The sequence below is a fragment of the Monodon monoceros genome, unplaced genomic scaffold (genome assembly GCF_005190385.1).
Source record: "Monodon monoceros isolate NGI ecotype Baffin Bay Population unplaced genomic scaffold, NGI_Narwhal_1 Super_Scaffold_9, whole genome shotgun sequence".
NCBI classification, from domain to species: domain Eukaryota; kingdom Metazoa; phylum Chordata; class Mammalia; order Artiodactyla; family Monodontidae; genus Monodon; species Monodon monoceros.
In genome coordinates, this window is record NW_021703786.1 from 49,369,963 (window position 1) to 49,395,054 (window position 25,092).

Consider the following 25,092-nt stretch of genomic DNA (forward strand, 5'->3'; position numbering starts at 1 on the left):
CTTCCACCGCGGCTCCGCCTATAGCCGGGGACCGTCGCTCGTGGTGCGCGGGACTCGGCCTTCCTCAACCAATGGGAAGACGAGAATTCGTCGTGTTGAGCGTGGCTGGAAAGATTGGCAGGCGAGGCCCCGCCTCGGCGCCTCTGTCCCGGGTGAAGTGTGCTGGAAGGGGCGCCCCGGCCCCAGACTCAATCGCTGTCATGGCTGCACGGTCTGTCACTCTCGGCATCGACCTGGGCACCACGTCTGTGAAGGCGGCCCTGGTGGAGGCCGCGCGCGGCGACCCTTCCGGGTTCGTGGTACTGGCGAGCTGTGCCCGGCCTGCGCGGGCCGAGACTGCGGCCCAGAGCGCGGCAGCGGGGCCCCAGGTGAGGCAGCGCCCTGGAGCCTCGCCGCCTCCAGGAGCCTCCAGACACCCTCTTCCTCCTTAGAGAAGTCTCCCTGACAGCTCCAGCCTGCCTGATCTCTGCCTGCCCGCTGCAACTCCCTCGATCCGATAGATCTCCTCCCAGGAGCTTTCCCACCTGCTGGCACCGATCGCCCCACTCTCGGGCCTTCTTTGGGAGCCTTGACCTTGGCGCTATATCCCCGTGCTCTCTGCCCTCCACTTTCTGTATCCTGACCTGCAGGAAATTGCTCTCCTGCATGTGGAGCGATCTCAGGCTGCCTTCTCATTCTCGCGGCTCTCTGCTCCTCACATCTGCAGGTGTCCTCAAATTCAGGATTCAGCTTGTTCCCTAGGGCGGTGTCTGGGTTTTCCTTGAGAAATCAGACGCAAAATCCAGCGTAACCTGCCGCTCTCTCATCCCGCAGGAGTGGATTGTGGGTGGAGGAACTCAAACACTTGGACAGCAAAAGTCCCCTGGCCCCAAAGGCTGAGATACCTTGGAAGAAAGACACCAGGACAGATAGACATTGAGAGATACCTCAATTAAAATGTTAGAAAAAGGTCAGATTGATAATTCTACACGAAAACTAGTGTTTTGTGAAAGCTACAATATAGAAATGGAGAATTTCACCACAGTGGGCTCAATTGCAAGTTGTGGGTTCAGAAAGGACGTCAATCCTCAGAGATGGATTCCATTAATTCCTTGAAAAAGGTAGCTCTATGTTCAGTTCATTGATAATACAGATTAATATCAAGGAACTTTCTGTGTATCCTCATGACATTTTTTTTTTCCTGGATCTCAGCTTGTTCTTATAATTGAAATAGATGACCTCTATGGCCCCTTCCAGCCACAAACCTCGATTTTCTGAGCCAAACCCCACTCCCAATAGCTTTGTTTTTCACAAGCTCTTGCCACATACCTGGACTCAGTCCTTTAGGGTTCAGAGTCCATCTTGATCAGAAGCATTTCAGAGGATAAAGATTTCAGGAGCACTTCGCATTTTCATAGAGCCTTTCAAAATTAGCTTGGTTGGGGCATCAGGACATTTTAGAATGATTATCTCACTTCATGGACCATGAAGTGGAGGCAAAGTCAGCTCTGACCCTGTGGGGGTAATCAGCAGAGCTGCGATTACAGGGGTGGGTTTTAGGCAGTGCCCTTTTCTCTTGAAATAGGGCCACTTCTTGAAAACTACTTTCCCCACTTCCCCCAGTGTCCAGCACAGTGTTCTGTGTTTACAGGCACGCCCAGTGCTCCACACCTGCCTAAGGGGGGGTTTAGGGGAGGCCGGTAATAGCCCCCCTTGCATCCTCCACATGTGTGTTGTGCTCTGGGACAAACAGCCTTGTTGTAATTTCACCTATAGCAGGATTTCTTCACCTTGGCACTGTTGATATTTGGAGGTTGGATGATTCTTTGTTGTGGGGTGCTGTCCTGTGCGTTGTAGGATGTTCAGCAACATCCCTGGCCTCTAACCCACTGCATGCCAGTAGAACCCTCCTCCCCAGCTGAGACACCCAAAAATGCCTCCATATTGCCAAATGCCCCCGAGGGGACAAAAATCATCCCTGGGGTAAACACTACTGATCCATAGAAACACCTGGTGGCTCTGTTCTTTCCTCATATCCATATTTCTCACTCTTTAGAAGCATTGTGTACTCCATGGTCAACTTTGGCAGCTATGTGGAAGGTCAGACTTTTAGCTCTTTGCAACTTTAAAATATCAAGATTTTTGAGGGAAGCTCTGTGACCCTTTCTGTGTTATGAATTTTACCTGTCTGGGCCTCAGTTTCCCCATCTGTAAAAAGGGGTGTGGGGGAGGAGGGTTGAAGGAGTTCCTAAATTCTTTTTTCAAATCTGAATTTCTAGCATCTGATCTGAATGTAGACCACTTGATATTCTGAATCAAGGAATGGGGGCAGCGCCTTTCCTGTGACATTGTGGGTGTATCCACTGTCTGTCCAAGAATTGCTCCCCCATCACACTCACCACTAAAACTCCCCACATACTGAGTGCCTCCTTGCCTTCACTCCCCTCTGGCCTGTTTCACTCCTCTGCTGTCCTTACCTACACAGCTCACCCCCCCTAGGCCCATTTTAAACAGCAGCTCCTCTGTCCTGCATTCATGTACCATCTGGGTTCATGCCACGTGGGAACTCTTTAAACCAGCACTGTGCAGTGCAAATGTGAGCCACACGCATAATTTTCAACTTTCTGGTGCCCGTATCAAAAAACAGTAAAAAGGAACTGTAAAATTAAGTTTCACTGCTTATTATTTTAACCCAATGGATCCAAACATATCATTTCCATATGTAATAATCAATATAGAATTATTAATGAGATATTGTGCTTTTTTTCTCGTACTAAATCTGAAGTCTGGTGTGTAGATTTCAATTCAGACTAGCTGTGTGTAGCTGATGACTGGCATGTTGGACAGGGCAGGTGTAAACAAATGCCCCTTCCCTGCTTCCTTCTTCCTTTGCCCGCTGCCTTATTTCTTCCCTCCTGGGGGATCATGCATAGCCATGCATCTCCTCTCTGCCCCATCTTTTACTGCCCGCTCAGTTCTACTGTAGTCTCTCCTGCATAAAGAGTCTTGTTAGGATGTAGGGTTGCCTCCTCAACGAAATGCTCTGTGTTCCCTCTCCTCTCCTTCCCCAGCCCTACCCCTCCTCACCTTTCTTCTTTCTTCTCCTTCGATCATGTTTGTTTGGAGCCAAGAACTGCCACAGCCCAAGGCCAGCAGGCTGACAAATGAAGGCTTAACTCCAAGGAGGGGAGGCCTGCACTGCCCCCCGGAACAAATGCAAGCCCTCAGGGCATTCGGGAAATGTTTGCCAGATGGATGAACTGGAGCAAACACTAGGGCTGGTCCTCAGGTGCTTTAGTCCAGGAAGCCTTTCTTGCCTACACCTTTCCTGCTGGGTTCCTCCCTGCTGTGTTCCATCCTTCCTCTACCCCAATGCTCCATTGTGCCTTGCCAAAGACCTTTGCCTTATTTCTTCTTGCAGCATGGTCTTTCTTGTGTTTTCCTGTCCTGCTGGACTGTAAGCTCCTATAGGGCAGGGCAGTGCTTTTCTCAGCTCAGACTCTTCCACGGCAGCGGGCAGAGCCCAGACCATTGGCTGAACTTAACCCACAGAAGCACCTCATCTGTGAAGGGAGAAGTGGGACCTCGCCCACCACGTTCCTACTCCAGGCCCCGCTGGAGGTGGTGGAGAACCCTCAGGCCCACATCCCCTCCTTGAGGCCCCTCAGCAGGTCCTGGAAGTGACCTCGGTGGAATTAGGTGGGCAGCCACCACCCAGGAAGTCCCTGGCGCCTCTGTCCTCCTTCCCCTGCCTGTGTGTGTACCTCTGTCCAACGTATCCTGTTCTGTTTCCAGGGGCAAGAGCAGGATGTGAGGAGAATCATCCAGGCCCTCCACGAGTGCCTTGCTGCCCTTCCCCGGCAGCAGCTCTGCAAGGTCTGTGGCATTGGAGTGTCAGGACAGATGCATGGAGTCATGTTCTGGAAAACAGGCCAAGGTATGCTGAGCTTGGGGGTGATCACGTGCTGTTAACAATCACCCTGTGATCTCAGGTGGCCTCGGCCTGCAGCGGCTTGAAGCAGGGTTTTGGTTGCCCTGGCCAGAGACTGAAGTGCTGAATCCTAGCCACTAGACCACCAGAGACCAGCGGCCAGTGATAAGGCTCTAGCCCGTCGGCTTTGTAGAAATGAATTTCCACAAAGAGACAGAAAGTAGTGAAACAAGTAAAGTGTTTATTAGGAGGAAAAAGGGTACGTGTGTATAGACACACAGGCAGGCTCAGAGGGGCAGAGGCTCTCAGAGGCTCGCGCCCTCGTGGTAGTTTGAATCACTTATATGGGGCATTTCTTCTGATTTCCCTTGGCCAATCATCTTGCTTTGACTGGCTCTGCGTCTGTATTTGGTTTATCTCAGGGTCCTCCCCTGTGTATGAGCACATCTCTTAGGCAAGATGGATTCTAGCAAAGAGGCCTATGGGTAGGTTGACATCACCTACTATGGAGTGGCACCCCTTCCCTTTTTGACCCCTGAGGAGCCTTTCTGTGCACGTGTACTTGGGAAGGGCTCCTTGATCTCGAGAATGAGGAATATGTGGTCTCTTTATCTTTTATCTGGACAGCCCTCAACTCTTCGCTCCGCTATTACCTTCATCTTGGAGTATCTGTCCGCAGGGGACAGACTCCAGCTGCTCAGCCTGGGGCCCTTTTATCTCCTGTCTCCCCTGGAACCAGAAAACGGCTGCCAAGGGCTCTCTGTGAAGGGTCAGGTTATACTGCTGCCTCTTGAGTTTTGTGTACATCCTGTCCTGTTCAAAGGATGTAATGAAGTGAACTGTCCACTCACACATTATTCATGAACAGGGAGAGGGAGAAGAGTGAGTTCTCTCTGATTCTCTGTTGGATTCAGTGGAGTGGATCTTCCACAGCCTTCCCTTTCTTTGTGCCAGTGTCTTGGAGCATCAGTGCCAACAACCAAGAGATTAGTGTAGCTGTAGATTCCAAGACGCAGAGGAAACTCTTCTGAATTTAGGCATAGTTTTTGTTTAACATAATCACAGATATTTGCGATTTTTCAGTTCCAGGGCACATCCTTTTCATGGGCACAGTTGCTAAGCATCATTTAGTTGGTCGTCTTCTTTCAGGAGGTCTGCCACAGTGCAGAGGTGGGTGGCCTGTTCTGTTTGGCCTCTAGGAGGAGTATTAAGCCAGGAAAACAGCAGTGAGCACTTCGCATGCCAGGTGCTGAGCTAAGTATGTTACCTGTGTGATCTCATTGAATTTTCCCAACACCCTTATGACGTGGGTTACATTACTCTCCCTCTTGTGCAGATGAGACCCGGAGGTTCAGAGAGGATAAAATAATATGCTCAGGGTCATGTGGCAGCAAGTAGCAACTCCAGCTTTTCTCTTTTTTAATTAATTAATTAATTAATTTTTTTTTCAGTACGCGGGCCTCTCACTGCTGTGGCCTCTCCCGTTGCGGAGCACAGGCTCTGGACGCACAGGCTCAGCGGCCATGGCTCACAGGCCCAGCTGCTCCGCGGCATGTGGGATCCTCCCGGACCGGGACATGAACCCGTGTCCCCTGCATCGGCAGGCAGACTCCCAACCACTGCGCCACCAGGGAAGCCCAATTAATTAATTTTTATTTTTGGCTGCGTTGGGTCTTTGTTGCTGCGCGCGGGCTTTCTCTGGTTGCGGCGAGCAGGGACTTCTCTTGTTGCAGAGCACGGGCTCTAGGAGTGCGGGCTTCAGTAGTTGCAGCACGCAGACTCAGTAGTTGTGGCTCGTGGGCTTAGTTACTCCACGGCATGTGGGATCTTCCCGGACCAGGGCTCGAACCCGTGTCCCCTGCATTGGCAGGCGGATTCTTAACCACTGTGCCACCAAGGAAGTCCCGTGACTCCAGCTTTTGAACTCAAGTCTGTCTGACTTCAGACACTGAGCTTTGAAAGTCTCCCGGGAGGACCAGAGTCACAGGAGGACACACTAGCTCAATGAAGGGAGGAATTTCCCAACAGAATGTCCAAGGAAGGATTAGGCTCCTGTAGGAAGTTATGAGCTCCTGTTATGGCAAGTGTTAAAAAAAATTTTTTTTTAAATTATAGAAAGTTCGACATAGACATAAAAGTAGGGAGAACAGCATTATGAACTGACACATACCCATCATCCAGCTTCAAAACTATCAACTTTTTACTGCAGGTGTTTTAAGCATAGTATGGATGGCTACTTTGCGGGGTGGAGGCTGTAGTTAAGGAGGCTGGACATTGGATTCACCCCTCCTTTGCCTAGAGGATCAGTGATTCCGATTCCCCTGGGCCAAGTGTGTGGTGACTTGCCTCTCGGTGGCTTGACAGGGGTCTGGTGGTGCATCCTTTGATCAGTCCCCAGGGGGGGCCTGGGTGACTGCAGAAGCCCACCCAGGCTCTCCCCCTCCTCCTCTCCCTTTGTCTGCCTGTCGTCAGGCCAGCTGGGACCACGGGAGCTGCTCGGCTCCAATCTCCAGCAGGAGCGAAAGGCCAGTTCTGGTGTTAGAGCTGACCTCTCAGGGGGAGTCTAGGTTGTAAAAGTTTTTAAACTCCTTAATTTTGCATTAACGAGAATAAACGTCCTTTTAATACTAAAACCCTTCCCAAAGAGGACAGCAGAGATCTAATGATTGTGCTCCGGTCACACGCCTTCCTTTCTGCCCATCTCCTGGCCTCTGTAACGACCACACAAACCATCGCCCACATCGGTGGAGAGAGCTGCTTACTATTTCATGGGGCCCACCTGCATGCCTTCTTGTTTTGGTTTCAGTTTCTGGGAAGGAGAGCCGCTGTTTGACGATGATACCTGCTTAGCAGAGTGAGTGAAATCATATTTGAGATCAAGTCGTTCTGCTTTTAATAGCGGCTGTAATTCAGTTTGGTTTCGGGACCTACAATATATGAGGCTCTGTGCTGGGCCCCGCGGGAGACATAGAAACAGGATGCAGCCCTCGTCTTCCAGGGCTCGCTCAAGGCAGTCAACACAGACAGGCACCAGTAACCTGAGCGGAGAGCTAAGTGCTTCCACAAGGGTGCCAATTGGAGAAGAGAGGGAGTGACTAGTGTCTTCTGAGAGGCCTGTGGTTACACCAGTTTCCACATTCCATTTTCAGGCTCAGTAATAGCAGGAGAGAAGTGGGGATCATAAAATCAAGCTAAAAAGCCAGCAGCAGACAGGGAGAAATTATTCACTAGTATATAGTAGACAAAGGACGAATATGGGTGCATATAAAGAACAAATAACAAAGAAAGGACCAATGGCCCTGTGGAAAAATGGTCAGAGGAAACCAACAGGCAACTCCTAGAAGAGGGAATACAAATAGCTAATAAGCATATGAAAAGATGCTCGGTGTCATTAGGAATTAGGAAAATGCAGAGGAAAACAACAACGAGAAATCATTTTCCACCCACTGGCTTGTAAGAAAGCAGTTTGAGAATGTCAAGAGTTGGCAAAGGAGGTGGAATATTGGTTTTTAAAAATATCACTCCTGGTGGTATATATTAGCTTGGCCGTTTCAGAGGGCAGTTTGGCAGGGTGTTAAAAATAAGAGAGTTGGGCTTCCCTGGTGGCGCAGTGGTTGAGAGTCCGCCTGACGATGCAGGGGACACGGGTTCGTGCCCCGGTCCGGGAAGATCCCACATGCTGCGGAGCGGCTGGGCCCATGAGCCATGGCCGCTGAGCCTGCGCATCTGGGGCCTGTGCTCCGAAACGGGAGAGGCCACAACAGTGAGAGGCCCGTGTACTGCAAAAAAAAAAAAAAAAAAAGATAAGAGAATTATAGCAACTACAGGAAGAAAACTTCCAACTGAACTAATATGAAACCCATTTGCTAATTGCCGGGGGTGAGGATAAAGCTTTTAAATTATACACTGTAAAAATAAGAGTTACTATGACTCAGTGGCCCTACTACTTAAAATCTGTTCAGGAAAAGGACTTTAACATGTATATGCAAAAGAGGCATAATCACGGTCACTCATGGCATCCTTGTTTATTGTAGTGAAAACTGTGATGTTTCCTCATGGGGGAGTGGTTAAATAAATGTTGGTACCTCATGTTGTAGAATGGTATGCAGTAGTTGAAAAGAATAAGGTGCGTTCACATGTACTAACGTGGAAGGAATTCCAGGACATGTTGCTGGATGATAAAAACAACCACTAGAAAAATACATACAGTATGGTACTATTTGTTTTTAAAAAACAGACAAAACCAAAATATAATAAAACCCAGCCCAAATCAACCAAACCAAAGAGAATATGTTGTGTGAGTATAAAAACCCAACAACGGGACTTCCCTGGCGGTCCAGTGGTTAAGACTCCGCGCTTCCAGTGCAGGAGGTGCAGATTCGATCCCTGGTCAGGGAACTAAGATCCCACGTGCTGCGTGGCCAAAAAATAAAAAAAAACTCCACAAGTGCTAACAGTGACAGGAAGGGGGCTGGGACTCTGATGGGGATGGTCAAGCAGGCCTTTTGCTTTATCTGTAATATTTGAACATTTTATATTGAGAATGCCTTCACTTATCATTTGTATAATTAAAAAAACTTTTAAATTATTATTATTATTATTATTGCCAAAAAAAAGAAGAAAGTGAGAGAAAGAACATCCATCAGGCCAGATTCTGGAACAGACTGTCTGGACTTGAATCCTGCCTCTACCACTTAGTAGCTATGTGATCTTTGACAAGATGTTTTAAAGCTTCTCTGAGTTTCATATGTCTTATGTGAAAATGGGGATAAATATCACACCTATGTTGTAAGGCTAATATGTAGATTAAAAAAATTAATGTTTTTAAAGTGCTTTGAACAATACCTGGTACATGGTAGGAACTCCGTATTTATTTTATAACACAAACAAAATAGTCCTAAAAGTAAAAAGAAGAGAAAGGGTCAAAAGAGTTTTGGAAGCAGATAAAAGGGTTGAAGAAAAAGCTTCAGATTTCCAGCTTTAGGGCTGGGATAAGAATCCCAGCTTTAGGCAGAAACATAGTTGTGAGGGTGGACCACCCCATCCCCAGCTTACTCCCTCCTCCTGGGTGAAACTTAGTAAGCTTCAGGTGCGTATTATCTGTGACCGCTTCCCTGCTCTTCTTTTTTTTTTTTTTTAAATGATTTTTATTGGAGTATAGTTGATTTACAATGTGTTAGTTTCTGCTGTACAGCAAAGTGAATCAGTTATACATATACATATATCCAGTCTTTTTTAGCTGCTTTTCCCATATAGGTCATTACAGAGGGATTGAGTAGAGTTCCCTGTGCTATACAGTAGGTCCTTTCTTTCCTTTCTTTCTTTCTTTCTTTTTTTTTTTTAAGGCCGCACCTTGGGGCCTGTGGAATCTTAGTTCCCTGACCAGGGATTGAACTGGACCCTCAGCAGTGAAAGCACTGAGTCCTAACCACTGGACTGCCAGGTCCTTATTAGTTAGGTCCTTATTAGTTATCTATTTTATACATAGCATTGTGTATATCTGAATCCCAATCTCCCAATTTATCTCTCCCCCACCCCATTCCCCCCTGGTAACCATAAGTTTGTTTTCTACATCTGTGACTCTATTTCTGTTTTGTAAATAAGTTAATTTGTACCTCTTTTTTTTTTTTTAGATTCCACATATAAGTGATATCATATGATATCACTTGCCTTTCTCTGTCTGCCTTACTTCACTCAGTATGACAATCTCTAGGTCCATCCACTCCCTGCTTTTCTGGGTACTGGCCAGAACCCCTGAGTGTGAATGAAGCATTGTCATGGGTGATAAATTCTGTCCTATAACCTCACTAGCAGAGTAGTCTCAAGGACATGCTGGTGCCAGTCCGTTGCTCTTTTCTCCATTTTTGGTCATCTCCTTCGTTCCAGGTTGTGAATGGACAGAGGCAGGGGCTGCCCCTGTGTTCGAGCCCAGAGCCGTGAGCCACCTGGTAACGTGGCAGGATGGCCGGTGTGGCAGCAAGTTCCTGGCTTCTCTGCCCCGGCCAGAGTCTCATCTCAGTGTGGCCACAGGGTTTGGCTGTGCAACCATCTTCTGGCTTTTGAAAAATAGGTACGGACACCTGTTGTTTGAATTGGGTGGCGGATTTGCAGGGAACGAGAGTGGCTAGGGAGCTGTACCTCTAGCTGGTCAGCATCACTCCACGTGCTGGATTGTCCCTCAGTGAGTGTGGCCCAGCACAGGGTATAGTCACAAGACTTAGACTTGGTCTACCACTGCTTCATTTTGCAGAGGGCTCTTATTGGTTATCTGATTCTCACCTAGAGGGGGAAAGAAGAGACCCGAGAGGGCAAGGGACTTGCCAAGGATCATATGATGGGTTCACGGTGGGATCAGGGCTGCTGAGAACGGCTGATGTCCTGCTTTCCCAGGCATGGTGTGTCCTCCTATGTGTACCCTCCCCTAAGGCTGACTCTGGCCAGCTTGGCTTGAAGGGGTTGGGAGGTTCAGCTGCTAGGGATCCACAGCCTGTGGGGTTCTGACTGCTACCCAGCTATGCCATGTCTAGTCCACACTGCCCACAGTTAGGTGCCGCACATGCTTTCAAGTCAATATTAAACCACGTTGAATTGTTTGGGGTATGAAAAACAGCCCAGAGTTCCTGAAGTCCTACGATGCAGCTGGCACTATCCATGACTATGTGGTTGCCATGCTGTGTGGCTTGACAAGACCCCTGATGTCCGACCAGAACGCCGCTAGCTGGGGATATTTCAACACCAGGAGCCAAAGCTGGAACTTGGAGACGTGAGTATAACCATGCAGGCTGGCTTGAGGCTGAAGGGCAGCACCTCTAAAGCAGGAGCGTTAGTGGGGCTTTCCCATCTGGGAATAATGGAGGATCCCACGAGGCCAAAATCAGGTTCCAACACCCTCCAGCCTGTTCCAGTCCCCGGGCATAGGTGGGCCTTACTGTAAGTGAAGTTCTTGGGGAGGGGCGCCACCCACCACGCCGTGCTGCCTGCTCCTCCACTGTTGCCCAGACCTAGGGTGGGCTCCCCAGTTCTTTCTGTGCCCTGAGCCAGCCCGTAGATTCCAAAGAACAACATTCATTCTTTAACATATTATTTTATTTTTTTAACTTTTTATTTTATATTGGAGTATAGTTGATTAACCATGTTGTGTTAGTTTCAGGTGTACAGCAACGTGATTCAGTTATACATATACATGTATCTATTCTTTTTCAAATTCTTTTCCCGTTTAGGTTGTTACATAATATTGAGCAGAGTTCCCTGTGCTATACAGTAGGTCCTTGTGGGTTATCCATTTTAAATATAGCAGTGTGTACATGTCAATCCCAAATTCCCTAACTATCTCTCTCCCCCACCCTAATGTATTTTAAAATAGGGTTAAGAAATGGAAGTAGTAGGCTTAAGGGATGCCTTTTAAGTTCCCTTTAAGCAATCATTTGCCTTTTCAGGTCCAGCAGTCCAGTGCCCTATAAGTTCACTGCCTTCAGGGTCCAAATTCTGAGCTCTGTAATAAAACAAAAAGCACCTGGTAGTTCAGGTAAAGGACTTTCCAGCATGTTTTATAAAACTGGCAGCCCCGTGTTCACTAACCGCGAGTGATGGATGCATTTGGTATTCAGGAGACTGATGGGTTTGACTTTGGTTTGGCCTGTGCTAACCAGCTGTGACTTTGCTCTAAAACTCCAGCTTCCTCCCTTTGCACAGTGTTTGCTCTCCCTTCAAATGCAGGAGGCTGGATGCCGATGAAATCTGCTTCTTATCCAGTCCCTTCTGACCACCTCTGCTCAAACTGGTTGTGTTCTTCTCCAAGAGGCCCATCCCAAGCTCTTGAAAGCCAGGGTTCACTCTTTAAATAACTCAAGGCTTTTCCTCATGGTTTAAAAAAAGCCAAAGAGGCCTTCTGTATAAACACTGGATTCTGCCCTCCCTTCTTGAATGTGTATCCTATTGCGCTTTCCGTTGCTGAGTTTCCTGGAAACAACAGAAAACAGAAAACCAAGCACCAGGTAGATATGCTGTCCACTTTTGGTTTGCAGACTGAGGGACGCAGGCTTTCCCGTCCACCTACTCCCAGACGTCACCGACCCTGGCAACGTGGCAGGCAGAACTTCCCAGGCCTGGTTTGAGATCCCAAAGGGGACACAGGTGGGCGTGGCCTTGGGGGATTTGCAGGCCTCTGTCTATTCCTGTATGGCCCAAAGGACAGACGCAGGTAAGTCTGTCTTTGGTTCTCTCCTCAGACTTCTACTGGGGCCTCCTAAGCCCCAGCTCTGTGCCAGGGTCCGAGGGGCACACATAGCCAGCAGTCGCAGCGTCCTCTTGACCATTATGTTACAAACATGAAAAACACCCTCATCCCTACAGGTGAAGCCCCTGCCCCGGGAGCTTACAATTCAGCAGGGCAATTTCTGTCCTGACCACAGTCTGTGCCTTTCTTCTCTAGAGACAGGTGAGGGGAATGACTCTCTCTAGTTGGCTGGTTTCTATGTGTCTCCATGACCAAGAAAATAGATTATTATTCAATAGGTTAGGGGTTTTGTTATTGTGTGTTTGTCAACGAAAGTTCCTCGGTTCTGAGTAGAAGCGCAGACGTCCCTGTATTCCATGTAAGAGAGTCACAGTGAAGGGGAGACAGCAATCCAGGGCAGGGGCTGGCAAAGTTTTCCTGTAAAGGGCCAGTTTGTAAATATTTTAAGCTTTGTGGGCCATTTTGTTTCTATCATAACTACTTAACATCTGTTGGGGCAGGAAAGCAGCCATAGCCAATGCATAAGCGAGTGGGTATAGCTGTGTTCCAATAAAACTTTATTTATAGAGGCTGAAATGTGAATTTCATAAAATTTTCATGTGTCATGAAATATCCTTCTCCTCTTCATTTCTTTTCAACCTTTTAAAAAGGTAAGAACACGCTACTGGGATTGTAAAATGGTGCAGTCCCTTTGGAAAACTGTCTAGCAGTTCTTCAAAAGTTAAACATGGAATTACCATGGGACCCTGCCATTCCACTCCTATGTGTATACTCAAAAGAATTGAAAACACATGTCCGCACAAAAAACGTGTACACAAATGTTCCTAGCAGCCTTATTCATAATAGCCAAAATGTAGAAACAACCTAAATGCCCATTGACTGATAAATGGATTTTTAAAATGTGGTGTATCCACAGAGCTAAAATGCTATAACATGTGAATGAAAGTGAAAGGCCACATACTATATTATTCCATTCCTGTGAAATGTCCAGAATATAGGCAAATCCATAGAGATAGAAAGCAGATTCATGGTTGTCTAGGGCTGGGACATGGGGTTGATTGCTAACCAGTATGGGATTTCTTTCTGGAGTGGTGAAAATGTCCCAAAATTAGATCTCAGTGATGTTTGTACAACTCTGTGAATATACTAAAAAGCACAGAACTGTACACTTTAAAAGGGTGCATTTTATGGTGAATTTTCTGAATTACATCTCAATAAAGCTATCATTTTTAAAAAAATGGAAGAGACTTTCTTAGCTCCTGGGCCATACAAAAACAGATGGCAGGCTGGATATGGCCTGGGGCCTGTCGTTGGCCCCTCCTGGGGCTGGGGTAGACTTTGGGTCTGCCTCCCCGAGCAGGGTGATTGCAGGCTGTGTGTCTCATTTGATCCTCAGGGCAGCCTGGCTGAGTGGGCCCACTTTGAGAGCCTCGCCTTGTTATCAACGGGAACAGAGAAGTCATTCATCTTACTCGGATTTTCTTTGTCATCACATCTTTTTTTTCCTCCATCAGTTAGAACTATTACAATTTAACCTTGAGTTTAAAAACTCTGACCAGCATATCCTCTGAAGCAGTAGTTTATTCCTATTTTAGTACATTCTTAAAAACTAAAATTTCAAGTGACTTTTTGTTTTGTTTTTGGTAGTAATTCCTCTTAATTCAAGATTAGGTGAGAGGGAAAGGTGAGATTCTGCCACTTAAAAAAATTTTTTTTATTGAAGTATAGTTGATTTACAATGTGTTAGTTTCAGGTGTATAACAAAGTGAATCTGTTATACATATATCCAGATTCTGCCACTTTTGTTTGCACAAATATGTGATAAAATCTTTTAAGGTCAAAACCCCCGTCTTTTTCTCCTGAATTTTCTCCCTGAGCCCTTGTCATCATCCAAAATGAGGATGATGATGCCTTTCTCATGGCGCAGTTATTGTGATGCACTGGGATGGTGCCTATAAAGAGCCTGGCCCTTTCCTCCTACCTGGTAGTCTTCAAATCTTAGGCTGTTCCCTCCACAGAGAGCTGTCATGTGCCTGGATATAAATGTCCTTTCTAGATGGTGAGTGAGGGGCTGGTCAAATGGGAAGAAGCTAAGATTTAGGCTCCATCTTCACTGAGCTGGTTGTGGTCTCTGGTTCTAGACTGGGGCTGCTGGCCTGTGCCCAGCTGTGCGGTGTCCATGGGCAATGCTGGTCGGCCCCCTTCATTGACACTTCCCCCCGAGGGGATAGGTGGAGGGCATGATGCTTCTGGTTTATCGTTATGGTGAAAGTCTTGATGTGGCAGGAAGTCAAGTTTGTTGACTTTCTGAGACTTGTTTTCACTCTCCTTGCCTCTGCCTCCCAGGAGGTAGGATAGTTGGATGCTGACCTCAGTTAGTTTAGCCCCAAAAGACTGAGAGGCACAGGCCTTCTGGCCAGGTCTCGTGAGAAATGGAGGAGAGACTCCTGGGACAGTCTGTAGGCTCTGGCCTCCATCTAGAGGAGAAAATCACCCCCTCTGTTCTAGGTCTGGGAGCGTCCCCCCTGCTGGTGGAGGGAGGTTGAGAAGCACACCTTGGCAATGAGAAGGAGGTGGTACCCACCAAAAATGAATGAAACCTCCCAAAGAATAAAACACTTGGGCTGAGGTCTGACTCTCTGTGAATAGTAGCTTATTGCTGTGTAACAAATCGCTCCAATACTTAGTAGCCTAAAACAGTGAACACTTATTATCTCACACAGTTCCTGAGAGTCAGGAGTCTAGGTGTGGCTGGATTGCAATCACACTGTCAGTCGGCTGGGGCTGCAGTCATCTGAAGGCTTGACTGGGCTGGAGGATCCACTTCTCAGCTCACTCATGTGGCTCTTAGCAGGAGGCCTCAGCTCCTTGTAGGTGTTGGAGGACGGAGGGAATGAAAAGTACCCACCGAACTGAGAATGCATCTTGAGACTGAAAAATGAGGCAGGCGGCTCCATATAATCAATGGGTCAGTTTATTTTAGGGTAATTTACAGAGTGGGATCAGGCAGACAATGATCTGGAAGCACTGGCAGCTGCATTCTGCACCACCAACCTAGGACGTGAGGGTGGGTGCCTGGAAACAGGACATACACTCCTAAGTTAAGGTGATTGAATGGGTAACTAGTCTCATGGGCTCTGGGAATACATCAGCAAAAGTCAGCATAGTTTGGGAACTAACAGAGCATGGAGGCCACCTGGCCCTAACCGTTGTTAAACAATATCTACTAACTACAAAGCCCTTGACGACAGAGAAGTGATTCACCATCTAGTACAGTCCTGGGTGGGGTCAGCGGAAGGACAGGAGGGACCGTACGGGCTCGAGATGGAGTCAGTTATGCCAGCAACCATCCAGTGGGCCTCTCCATAGGGCTGCTCACGACGTGGTACCTGCCTCCCCTGGATCAAGACGGAAGCTGCAGTGCCCTTTTATGACCTGGTCTCCAGAGTCACACACTGTCACTTCTGCTTTACTCTCTTCATTAGAAGCCAGTCACTGAGTCCAGCCCACACTCAGGGGTGGAGGACTAGGCTCTTCCTCCTGAAAGGAGGAGTATCCAGGAATTTGTGGCACACTCTCCGACCCTGTTGTGACTTGTGGCCTCTGAGTTAGCCCAACAGGCCTAACCTCTGCTTTCTTTGGACCACATCCAGTTCTCAACATCAGCACCTCGGTGCAGCTGGTAGCCTCCATGCCTTCGGGGTTCCAGCCAGTGCAGACTCCAGACCCTGCAGCTCCAGTCGCCTACTTCCCGTACTTTGACAGGACCTACCTGGCGGTGGCAGCATCACTCAATGGGGGCAACGTGCTGGCCATGTTCGTCCACATGCTGGTCCAGTGGATGGCGGATCTAGGTAAGGGTGGCCCACACAGTGGTGTGTTCCCTGCTTGTCCTTTCTATGTGGCAGTGCTGAATGTGCTGTAAGTTTCTAGATTCTTGTCTCAGACCCAGCCAGATTCTAGCACATTCCCTCTGTCCTTAGGGATCTGAGCTTGTAGCCTTCTTTCATCTTCTGAGCTGCCATCACCTACTCTTTTTTATTTTTATTTTTTTTGCGGTACGCGGGCCTCTCCCTGCTGTGGCCTCTCCCGTTGCGGAGCACAGGCTCCAGACGCGCAGGCTCAGTGGCCATGGCTCACAGGCATAGCCACTCCGCGGCACGTGGGATCTTCCCGGACCGGGGCATGAACCCGTGTCCCCTGCATCGGCAGGCGGACTCTCAACCACTGCGCCACCAGGGAAGCCCATACTCTCTTTTGTGAGGCGCATCTTCTCCTCTAACCTTAACTGTGGAGTATCCTAATAGTCTCCTGGCTCTCCCTGGCCCCGCTATTACTTTCTCTGTCAGTAACCTTGCATTTGAGGTTTGCCTTCTGATGGCTACAGACAGCGGAGAATAAAATGATCAAACATGAATGAGTGAAAAGACTGGTAGCACTTATTCCTGGCAAGTAGCACCTCTCCTCCTTTCTTGGAAGGGTCCCTGGAAACTCTGACGTCTTCCTGCTCTCTTCAGGGTGGAATTGATCAGGGCTTCCTCTGCTCTGCATTTACAGAGAAAGATGTAACCTCTTTCTTCCAGGAGAGGTTCCCTTTCTAAGTACTTAGGGTAGAAATGAAATTTCTGGCCAGCTGTCTAGAAATAGGGAAATCATGCTTATCAGATGCATGGGTCACTTGTAGGAGCTCGAAATCAGGTCGTTCCAGGAAACATCCAACAGAATAACCAGGTGGGGCACAGGCCACAGGGAGCACCTGGGAAGTTCATACTGGTCATGCAGACAGGTGTTGCTGACCCACGTCAGTCCTTCCAGGCTGGCCGGGGGTGTCAGGATTGCGGATAAGTTCTACCCCCTTGGCTGGGAATCCCTCAGGAATGCTCCATTTAAAGAACAGAACTTTGATCTTGTTTTGCCTTGAATCAAGAAAGGTTTTAAAGATGCAGAACCAGTCATCAGAACCTTCAGGCAAGCCCTTTACTCAGATACTTCTTTAACTGGGTTGAGTCTGTCGACTGTTTACTGAGTTGGCTGGTGTTTCTATTTATACAGAAGTGACTGTTTTGCTCAGCCCTGAAAGAGTAGGTAATACTTAAGTTTTCTCTAAGATTTTCAAAAAGAAAAGTCTTTTACATTTTCGTGGTTCTTATTTTGATGAAACAGAGGGTGCTTTGAAGGCTAGTAGTTTATATAACTTAACCTCCTGTGAAATGTCTACATTGTTTCATTTGATTGAAAAAAATATTTTATTTTCTTTCTCGTTCCTGAGGGTGTATAGTTGAGTTTGTATAAGTTAGATGTGCTGACGTTGAGACTCCTTGGGGACTTTTGGCCATACATTGGAAATACTCGTGGAGTTTTAAAAACAATGTTGATGTCCTAGTTTCACCCCCAGAAAAGCTGATTATTTGGCTTGGGGGAGAGGAGTGGGGCCTGAGCACGGCATTTTATAAAAGTTCCTCAGGTGATCCTGATGCTCTCAAGTGTTGGTAAGCACTGATCTAGAACCTTCTACTCAAAAAGCGTGGTCCTCAGGCCAGCTGCACTGGCTTCCTCTGGGAGCTGATGACAAGTGCAGAATCTCAGGCCCCACCCCAGGCACACTGAATCAGAAGCTGTGTTTTAATAAGATCCCTGAGTGATTCACATGCATATTCAACTCTGAGCTCTGGTCTAGACTGGTTGTTCGTAACCTCTGCCGAGGGGCAGGCTAGACTGTGATCAGCACTGTGGTCCTGGGATTCCTGTGACACTAATAACAAGTGTGATGATACTTATTGATCAGTGTATGCATTGGGTCCACTTAGGACCAAGAGTCCCACAGCTGCGGGATGGTAAGGACTCACAGCAGCGCTTACGAGATCTCTCCTTGAAGATTGGGCTGGGGTCTGTAGTGAGAAAGGTGGCTGGGGTCTGGAGCAGAGCACAGCTAGCCAGAATATTTGAGCCCTGAGCTGGGAAGCAGCCAACCACAGTGAGGAGAGGCAGCAAGTCAACCTATCCTTGCCCCCTGGTAACTCTATAGCCTGCAGCGAGGGGGTGCGTGAACTCACACAGGCCTTCTCTGTTCCTGGCAGGCCTGGAGGTTGAAGAATCCACTGTGTACTCACGCATGATCCAGGCTGCTGCACAGCAGAAAGACACCTGCCTAACCATCACTCCAACAGTGCTGGGCGAGAGGCACCTGCCAGACCAGCTGGCCTCAGTGACCAGAATCTCCTCCTCTGACCTCTCCTTGGGGCACGTGACCCGGGCCCTGTGCAGAGGCATCGTTCAGAACCTGCACTCAATGCTTCCTTTTCAGCAGCTCCAAGAGTGGGGCGTGGAGCGGGTGATCGGCAGTGGGAGTGCGCTGTCCAGGAACGAGGTGCTGAAGCAGGAGGTGCAGAGGGCTTTCCCCTTCCCAGTGTCCTATGGGCAGGATGTAGATGCAGCTGTAGGGGCCGCTCTGGTTATGCTCCAGAGAAACCTTAACCAGCAGGAGTATTAGCACACTCATTGGCCAAAGGACTGTTGTGAAGTTTATCTAATTAACGTTCCTCTCCTTATCTTGGGATCATGCTTTTCCTGGACAGCTCTGTGGGCGGTTTTAAGCAATGCTTATTCTCAGGCCATCATTTTGACCAAGAACCAATCTTCAGGGCACACTCTAATAATGCAGCCAGGAGTCATCAACCAGATCCCAAATCAGTGCCTTCTGAAAGAGACTCACCTGAGAGCTGGTTGCAAATGTAAATGTGGGAGAGACGGAGAGAAAGGGAAAGATGGGTCACATGTACTGTTGGAAGAGTCTTCCCTACTGGATTGTGCCACGTGACCCTGAGGCCCCTTTCCCAATCTTGTTCTTCTCTGGCCACAGCCAGCTAGCTGGGGCAGAAGGTGACCCAAGGACAGTGATGTAGGCTGGCTGAGATGAAGATGCAGGGATCTGTGCTGGCCTTCTTGCCATGTACCTCCCCTCCGAGGAGAGCCTGCTTGGTGCTGCCATGGTTCCTCACAACACAGCTGGCTTGAAGACACAGAACAGAGAAGAAAACGTGGGTGGCATGACCAGCCAAGGGGACAGATGCTGCATAACGCCACCGTTCAGGCATGTTGTTCCCAAGAGTCTGACCAGACACCAGCAAGACTCTTTTCCAAGAGTGTGTCTGTGCAGCAGTGTGTTTTTGCCCCTGTGCATCCCTGGGAAGCCTTCCAAGGGAAGGGATGCAGCTGCGCATGCTCCTGTTAGAGAGAAAGCAGAGAGAATCCCTTGTCTCAAATGCCCCAGCTCTTCTTTCTCTTGGTGTGGGCCTTGCTGGCCCGCCATGTGTGCCTGGCTCGCAGAAACATCCCACTTGAGCCGGCATCTCTGCAGGGATCCCAGAGCATCTTAAACCTTCCCGTGGTTGGTAGGATGACCATGGAATGGCTTCCAGGAGAGGGCCACCATCGCTGTGTCTACTTCCACACTCCCAAGGGTGATCCCAGGTCCCTGACTCTGAGGCACCTGGGCGACTGTGAGCTTGGGAAGCAGTCATGTCTCTTTGTGAATGCCACGTTATGTGATTGTCTGAAACTCTTAATCTGCCTGGCTGTGCTGATTGAATTTCAGATACTAAAGTTCATTCTTCCAGAGCCTTGTCCCTTTAGTAAAACACACCTCTCTGCATTGGGAAGACTATAAATCTGGCACTGCCACAGGGTTTGGGAGGTGGGACATAACTTTGGGGATCATTTGTAGAAGCCCTGCCTGCTCCATGGTTCTGCCGGGACAAGCAGCTGCAGATCACTCAGGAACGTCATGTAATTGTTCTCTTGGCCAGAATGAGTTGACACCATTATTTTGAGAGAGAAGTCACCTCGGGATGGGCCAAAGGATAGCAGACAGCCCTGTCCATCAGGAGGAAATGGCCCTCCGATGTCAGGGAGGCAACCTGTCTTGCATTCCCAGGATGCTGTGGGTGGAATCTAAATATAAATTAGGAGCTGGATAGGTGTCCTGCAAAGCACCATAACTCTCTGTCCCCTTTCCGCATGTCCAGTCTACCTCTGAGGGCTAAGCCTTGCACAGTCCAAGCTTGCCAGCTGGCGGTCCTGTTGTCATTTCTATTGCACTTGGCCTGGAGCCTCTGCAGGGGTATGGGTACAGCTGCCAGGGCCTCATTTCTCCAGCCTGAAGTCATAAGCCACTCGTTGCTTCTGCTCTCATTCTCAGGAGGTGCCATTCTGATCCTCAGATGAGGAGCTGGGTCATTAGGGCTGTTTGCCAATACCCTGATCTTAAGCACGTGGTAGGCTGGCACTTCCCCACCTGATTTGCTTTGGCCAGTAAAACGTCAACAGAAGTTTGTCGCTTCCAGGCAGAAGCCCTTTGGAGCCAATGTGGGATTTGCCACACTCTGTTCCCTTTGCTGTAAGTGACCTGGGGTATCCCAGAGAGGAGGCTCTGCTACTCTGGGTCCCACATGAGGGCAATGTGGTGTAGAGCCCTCACCAAACAGCCAGTGACTCATAGTGTGACTGAGAAATAAACCTTTGATGTTTGATGCTACTGAGATTTGGGAGCGTTTGTTACCACAGGATAACTTAGTTCATCCTGACTGCTACAGCCATGGTAGACACTGTGCCTGAGAAGTCCCAGCATAGACCCAGGTGAATCATATTTATGAAGCATCTACTAGGAGATGGGTGTTCTATCAGGCACGGTGATGTATTGTTGAATTCCCCTCACTAGGGAATGAAATAAACGCTATAACAGATTTACCCACATGCCCAGAAGGAGGAGCAATTCATTCTTCATGCAAGCGATATCGAAAAAAGAAACCTTGGAAAGTTTCAGTCCATTGCTACTAACAAAAGTTAGCGGGTTTTTTTGTTTGTTTGTTTGTTTTTTGCGGTACGTGGGCCTCTCACTGTTGTAGCCTCTCCCGTTGCGGAGCACAGCCTCCGGACGTGCAGGCTCAGCGGCCGTGGCTCACGGGTCCCGCCGGACCAGGGCACGAGCCCGTGTCCCCTGCATCAGCAGGCGGACTCCCAACCACTGTGCCACCAGGGAAGCCCAAGTTAGCGTTTTTTGAGTACCTACAATGGACTAGAAGCTAATCTGGACTCCACCTGTTTGAACTCATTTGATCTTCACAGGAATCCTAGAAGGTGGGTGAATTATCCCCATTTCACAGATGAAGAAACCGAAACACAAAAACGTTAAGTAACTTATGTAAGATCACGACTCTAGGATTCCAAACCCAGAGCCCGCTTTCTTTGTTATTCTAGGCAGCGAGGTCAGGTTATGCAAATGTGTTTATGTTAAAGTGATTGGCCTGACCAGGGTGTGTGAATTGTCTGGTGTCACTTGGTCATAGGGCAGGTGCAAGGGTGTCGTGGGAGTGGTGGCTGGAAATGTTGGGCAGACGGAGAAGGGTGGTGGATGCCAGAGAGTTTGGACTTTCTCCTGTGGGCAGTGGAGGGGAGGGAGGGGATTGGGGATTCTTGGGCTTTGGGAGAATAGCTGGCAGTGTGTATTCTGGATTGGAGGATGGATGTTAGGAGAAGGGTCCCAATTAGAGGAACCTAGAAAACAGCCTGTGAGAGATGGTGAGGCTAGAACCAGCCAGGGGCAGAGGAGTGAACGTCAGCCCTCCTGCTCGCTCCCCTGTCCCGGCCTCACACACTATCCTTTGGCCTTTGACTACATACCTATGATGTTTACGTGGCTTTCATGTTCTCTGTTTTCCTTTTCTTCTCAAGTGGACTGAAAGCTCCTTGGGGGCAGGGTCCCTATTAGGTCTTCTCTGCCCCGTCCTCCTCCTGCATCTGAACTTGGGCTGAGGTCCACCTCACAAGGCAGAACGCTACACCTTGTCCAAGGCCTGACTGATGCCATCCGCCAGCTGCAGTCCCCCTGCAGCATATTTGCCACCGGATTACAACTGCATCCAGGACCTCGCTCAATGTTTGCTGTTGGCACGGCCTGTTGGCTCCTGGTTTGTACCTGTTACAGGGAACCCCACCCTGTAAGCGTCAGAGAGAGCCTAGCAGGTCTTCCTCCTTATCCATCGCAACCTCCTGGAGGGCAGAGACCACCCTATTCACCCTACCCACCGCTCTGGGTGCGCAAAGTGCACAGTGGGCCTCAGGAAAGAGGGTGGGTCACACCTGACCACTTCTCAGGCGTGATTAGATGAACAGGCCACATCTTTGAAAGTGAGATGTTCTTGGTATAGAGATGCTCATTGCGTGACTCATGAACATTAAGGAAATCTTGTTTTTTTTCATCAGAAAACAATTAGTCACCACCTCGAGCTAATGGCCGGATACAGTTCAGCAGTCAGCAGATGTAAGCTGAAATAATGAGGAGATGTACAACCCCCCAGAACTGCCTGGAGACTTACCAGCTCACAGAGCCCATTCACATCCATATCCTTGCTAATCCCCAGCAAAGCCCCTGAAAGCAGGCCGGGCAGGTGCTCTCACCTGTGTTGTGGATGAAGAAGCAGGCCCGGAGCTTCAGCTACCGCCCAGGTTCAAGCAGCTGGCATCTGACACAGCTGGGCCTCTTCACTCCTGCTTCCATTCTCTGCCTGCACCCCGCCAACCACTTCTCACTCTGTTCTGGTCCCTCTCTCTGGGTCCCAGCTCTGCAGAGAAGGGCTCAGCCATGGGGTGCCGAGTGGATGTCGGCTCCCTCCCCAGCTCAGATGGCCAGCTCATCTGCTTCTGTAGCACACAGACCCCCCTCCCAGAGCCCTCCCCTCCACGGGAGCTGACTCATGTGAGTACCGCTGACACTAACGCACAGACCAAATGCGAAAAGGAAAGTAGTTTTCTTCCAGGTTTGCTGTTTTCCATCTGAATCTTGGACCCCTGAAGCCATTTAAAATTTGGGAGGCAAGACACATAAATCAGGACAAGATTTAGAAATCTCAGTGCAAGATTTAGAAAGCTCAAGACAAACTAGTAGTGTTGTCACTGTCCTTGGTGGGGGCGTGGGCGTTACGGGCACCTGCGGTCGTGTCTTCACCAGTCTCCGTGGGGCTGGGTCTAGCACGGCCTGCTTCCCACCAGGTTCCTCCCAAGGTGGCAGGATGAGTGTTCCCACTTTGGTAATCAGCCTTTTTCAGCACATGGGAGTTTGCTGGTTTCTAGCTGTGCCAGAAAGTCTGGCTTCCAATCTGAGAAGAGCCCAGGTGGATGAAAAAAATCTATTAGGCTCCCATTGCCAGGGTCAGTGTGCCCCACGGTGGTAACACAGAGAGAGAGAGAGACCTGTGGCCATTATTGACGTTAGCAGTTTTAGCCTAGGTCACACGGGGCCCAACCACCTGCTGTGAGACCTCCAGCGCTTTCCCGTGCTGCCTCTGGTACCCATCAGAGCTTGGAGGGAGTGCCCCTTCCCAGAAGTCATCATTAAAACATGATCTACTTACAAAGAGTTTTAATGGGCACGTCATTACATAGATCCAAGAACACAGTGTTTCAAATTACGACCCAGAAACCACACTGATGGTGGTGAGGCCCAGCCCTGAGGTCCCGTCCCAACACTGTTTTCTGAACTTTAGTGGAACCACTCAGGGCAGGTGCTGTTCAGATAAAGCCGGGCCAGCGTGCACCTTTGGGAAAGGCACGGAGTTAGGCTTGGAGAAGGGAAACGGAGGGCGCCGGAGCCTGTGTCGCCCAGGAGCCGTTAAAATCTGCAAAGCCGGGTGCAAACATCAAAGAAGTTAAAGCCCAATACAAATTTTAGGAAGCTCCAGCTGAGACTAGTACGGTCGTCACTGTTCTTGGGCAGGTTACATAGCCTGTCTGCTCTTCATTTCCTCATCTGTAAGGTGGGAACAAAATTGTACTCACCTCGTGAAACTTTGCAAGGGTCCAATGAGATAGTGCCTATAAAGTGCTTATCCCAGAACCTGGCACTCTGTCTGCCATTATTGTTGTCATTGTGATCAAATGTACCAGTAGGCCCAGGAAGGCATTGTTTGGAGGAGGTGGGATTTGAATGATAGGATCTCAGCATCCATAGGTCTCACCTGCCACTTGGGCCGTAACCGTGAGTTGAGTGGGATGGATGTTGGGTAGAGGGAGGGCGGAGGAAAAGCGTGGAGGCAGGCACCGTGGGTGTGGCTGGGGAGGAGGTGTGTCTAGGTGACAGGAGGAGGTGGGCCACGGTGGGAGAGGGGACCGGGGATGTGGGCTCAGGGTGCCAGGTGGAGGGGTGGGGCCTTGATTGGTAAGGGGGCCACGATCAGGACAATATTGTAGGACTAGGGACTGGGAGATGGCAGGCTGGGAAGCCTAGACTGGGAAAAGGAGGCACTTCTGGGGCTTCTGGTGAGAACTGTCTGCCAGCTGCCGTGAGGGATGGACGTGAGCCACAGAAACAGCCCAGACAGCGAGGACAGAGAAGAAGAGGGTCGAGAGGACAAAGCATGCCGGACTTGGTGACCAGAAGAAAGTTGGTGACTTTATAGGCAGGGGCATTGAGGGGAGGGAATGTGGGGGGAAGAGGGGTCCATCTTGGGATGTGCTGAGGGGAAGGGGTTTGCGGTCTTTACCTGGAGATCCCGGGAGGCAGGGATGGAGCCCAGGGTAGAGGGCAGGGCTGGACGCCTGGGTGAAGGAGTCGCTGGCTTGGGAATGTCAGGTGGCTTCTTGGAGGAGTGAGGGTCTCAGAGAGGGGAAGGAGGAGGTAAGGGTCCCGAGGAGCACCTGTGTGGAGGGGAAAGGCTTGGCGAGGAGAGGCAGCCAAGGAGACCAACATGGAGCTGTCGGGGAAGGAGGAGAAGGGCCAGGATTTCCCCTGCAGCCCTCGGAGCATGTGCGGTACCAGGTAGACTCTGGGATGTTGTCAGCCCCAATGGCTCTGTTACAAAGGGGACACATTTAGTGACAAGTGTTGTCCTCACCAGAGGCAAAAATCACCTTGGAGGCTAAGGGGACAGTCCTGGTGGAGAAGTGTGACCCA

The 25,092-nt window shown here is 49.3% G+C and overlaps 1 protein-coding gene across 1 annotated transcript; it reads left to right on the forward strand.

Moving 5' to 3' along the window:
- The first annotated feature begins 132 nt into the window (after positions 1–132).
- Positions 133–20,678, forward strand: SHPK (sedoheptulokinase). Its single transcript, XM_029211943.1, has 7 exons — positions 133–368; positions 3,775–3,916; positions 9,797–9,980; positions 10,521–10,673; positions 11,935–12,110; positions 15,800–16,000; positions 18,224–20,678. The coding sequence occupies exons 1-7, from the start codon at positions 201–203 to the stop codon at positions 18,634–18,636; spliced, it is 1,437 nt and encodes a 478-aa protein (XP_029067776.1). The 5' UTR covers positions 133–200; the 3' UTR covers positions 18,637–20,678.
- Positions 20,679–25,092: the final 4,414 nt, after the last annotated feature.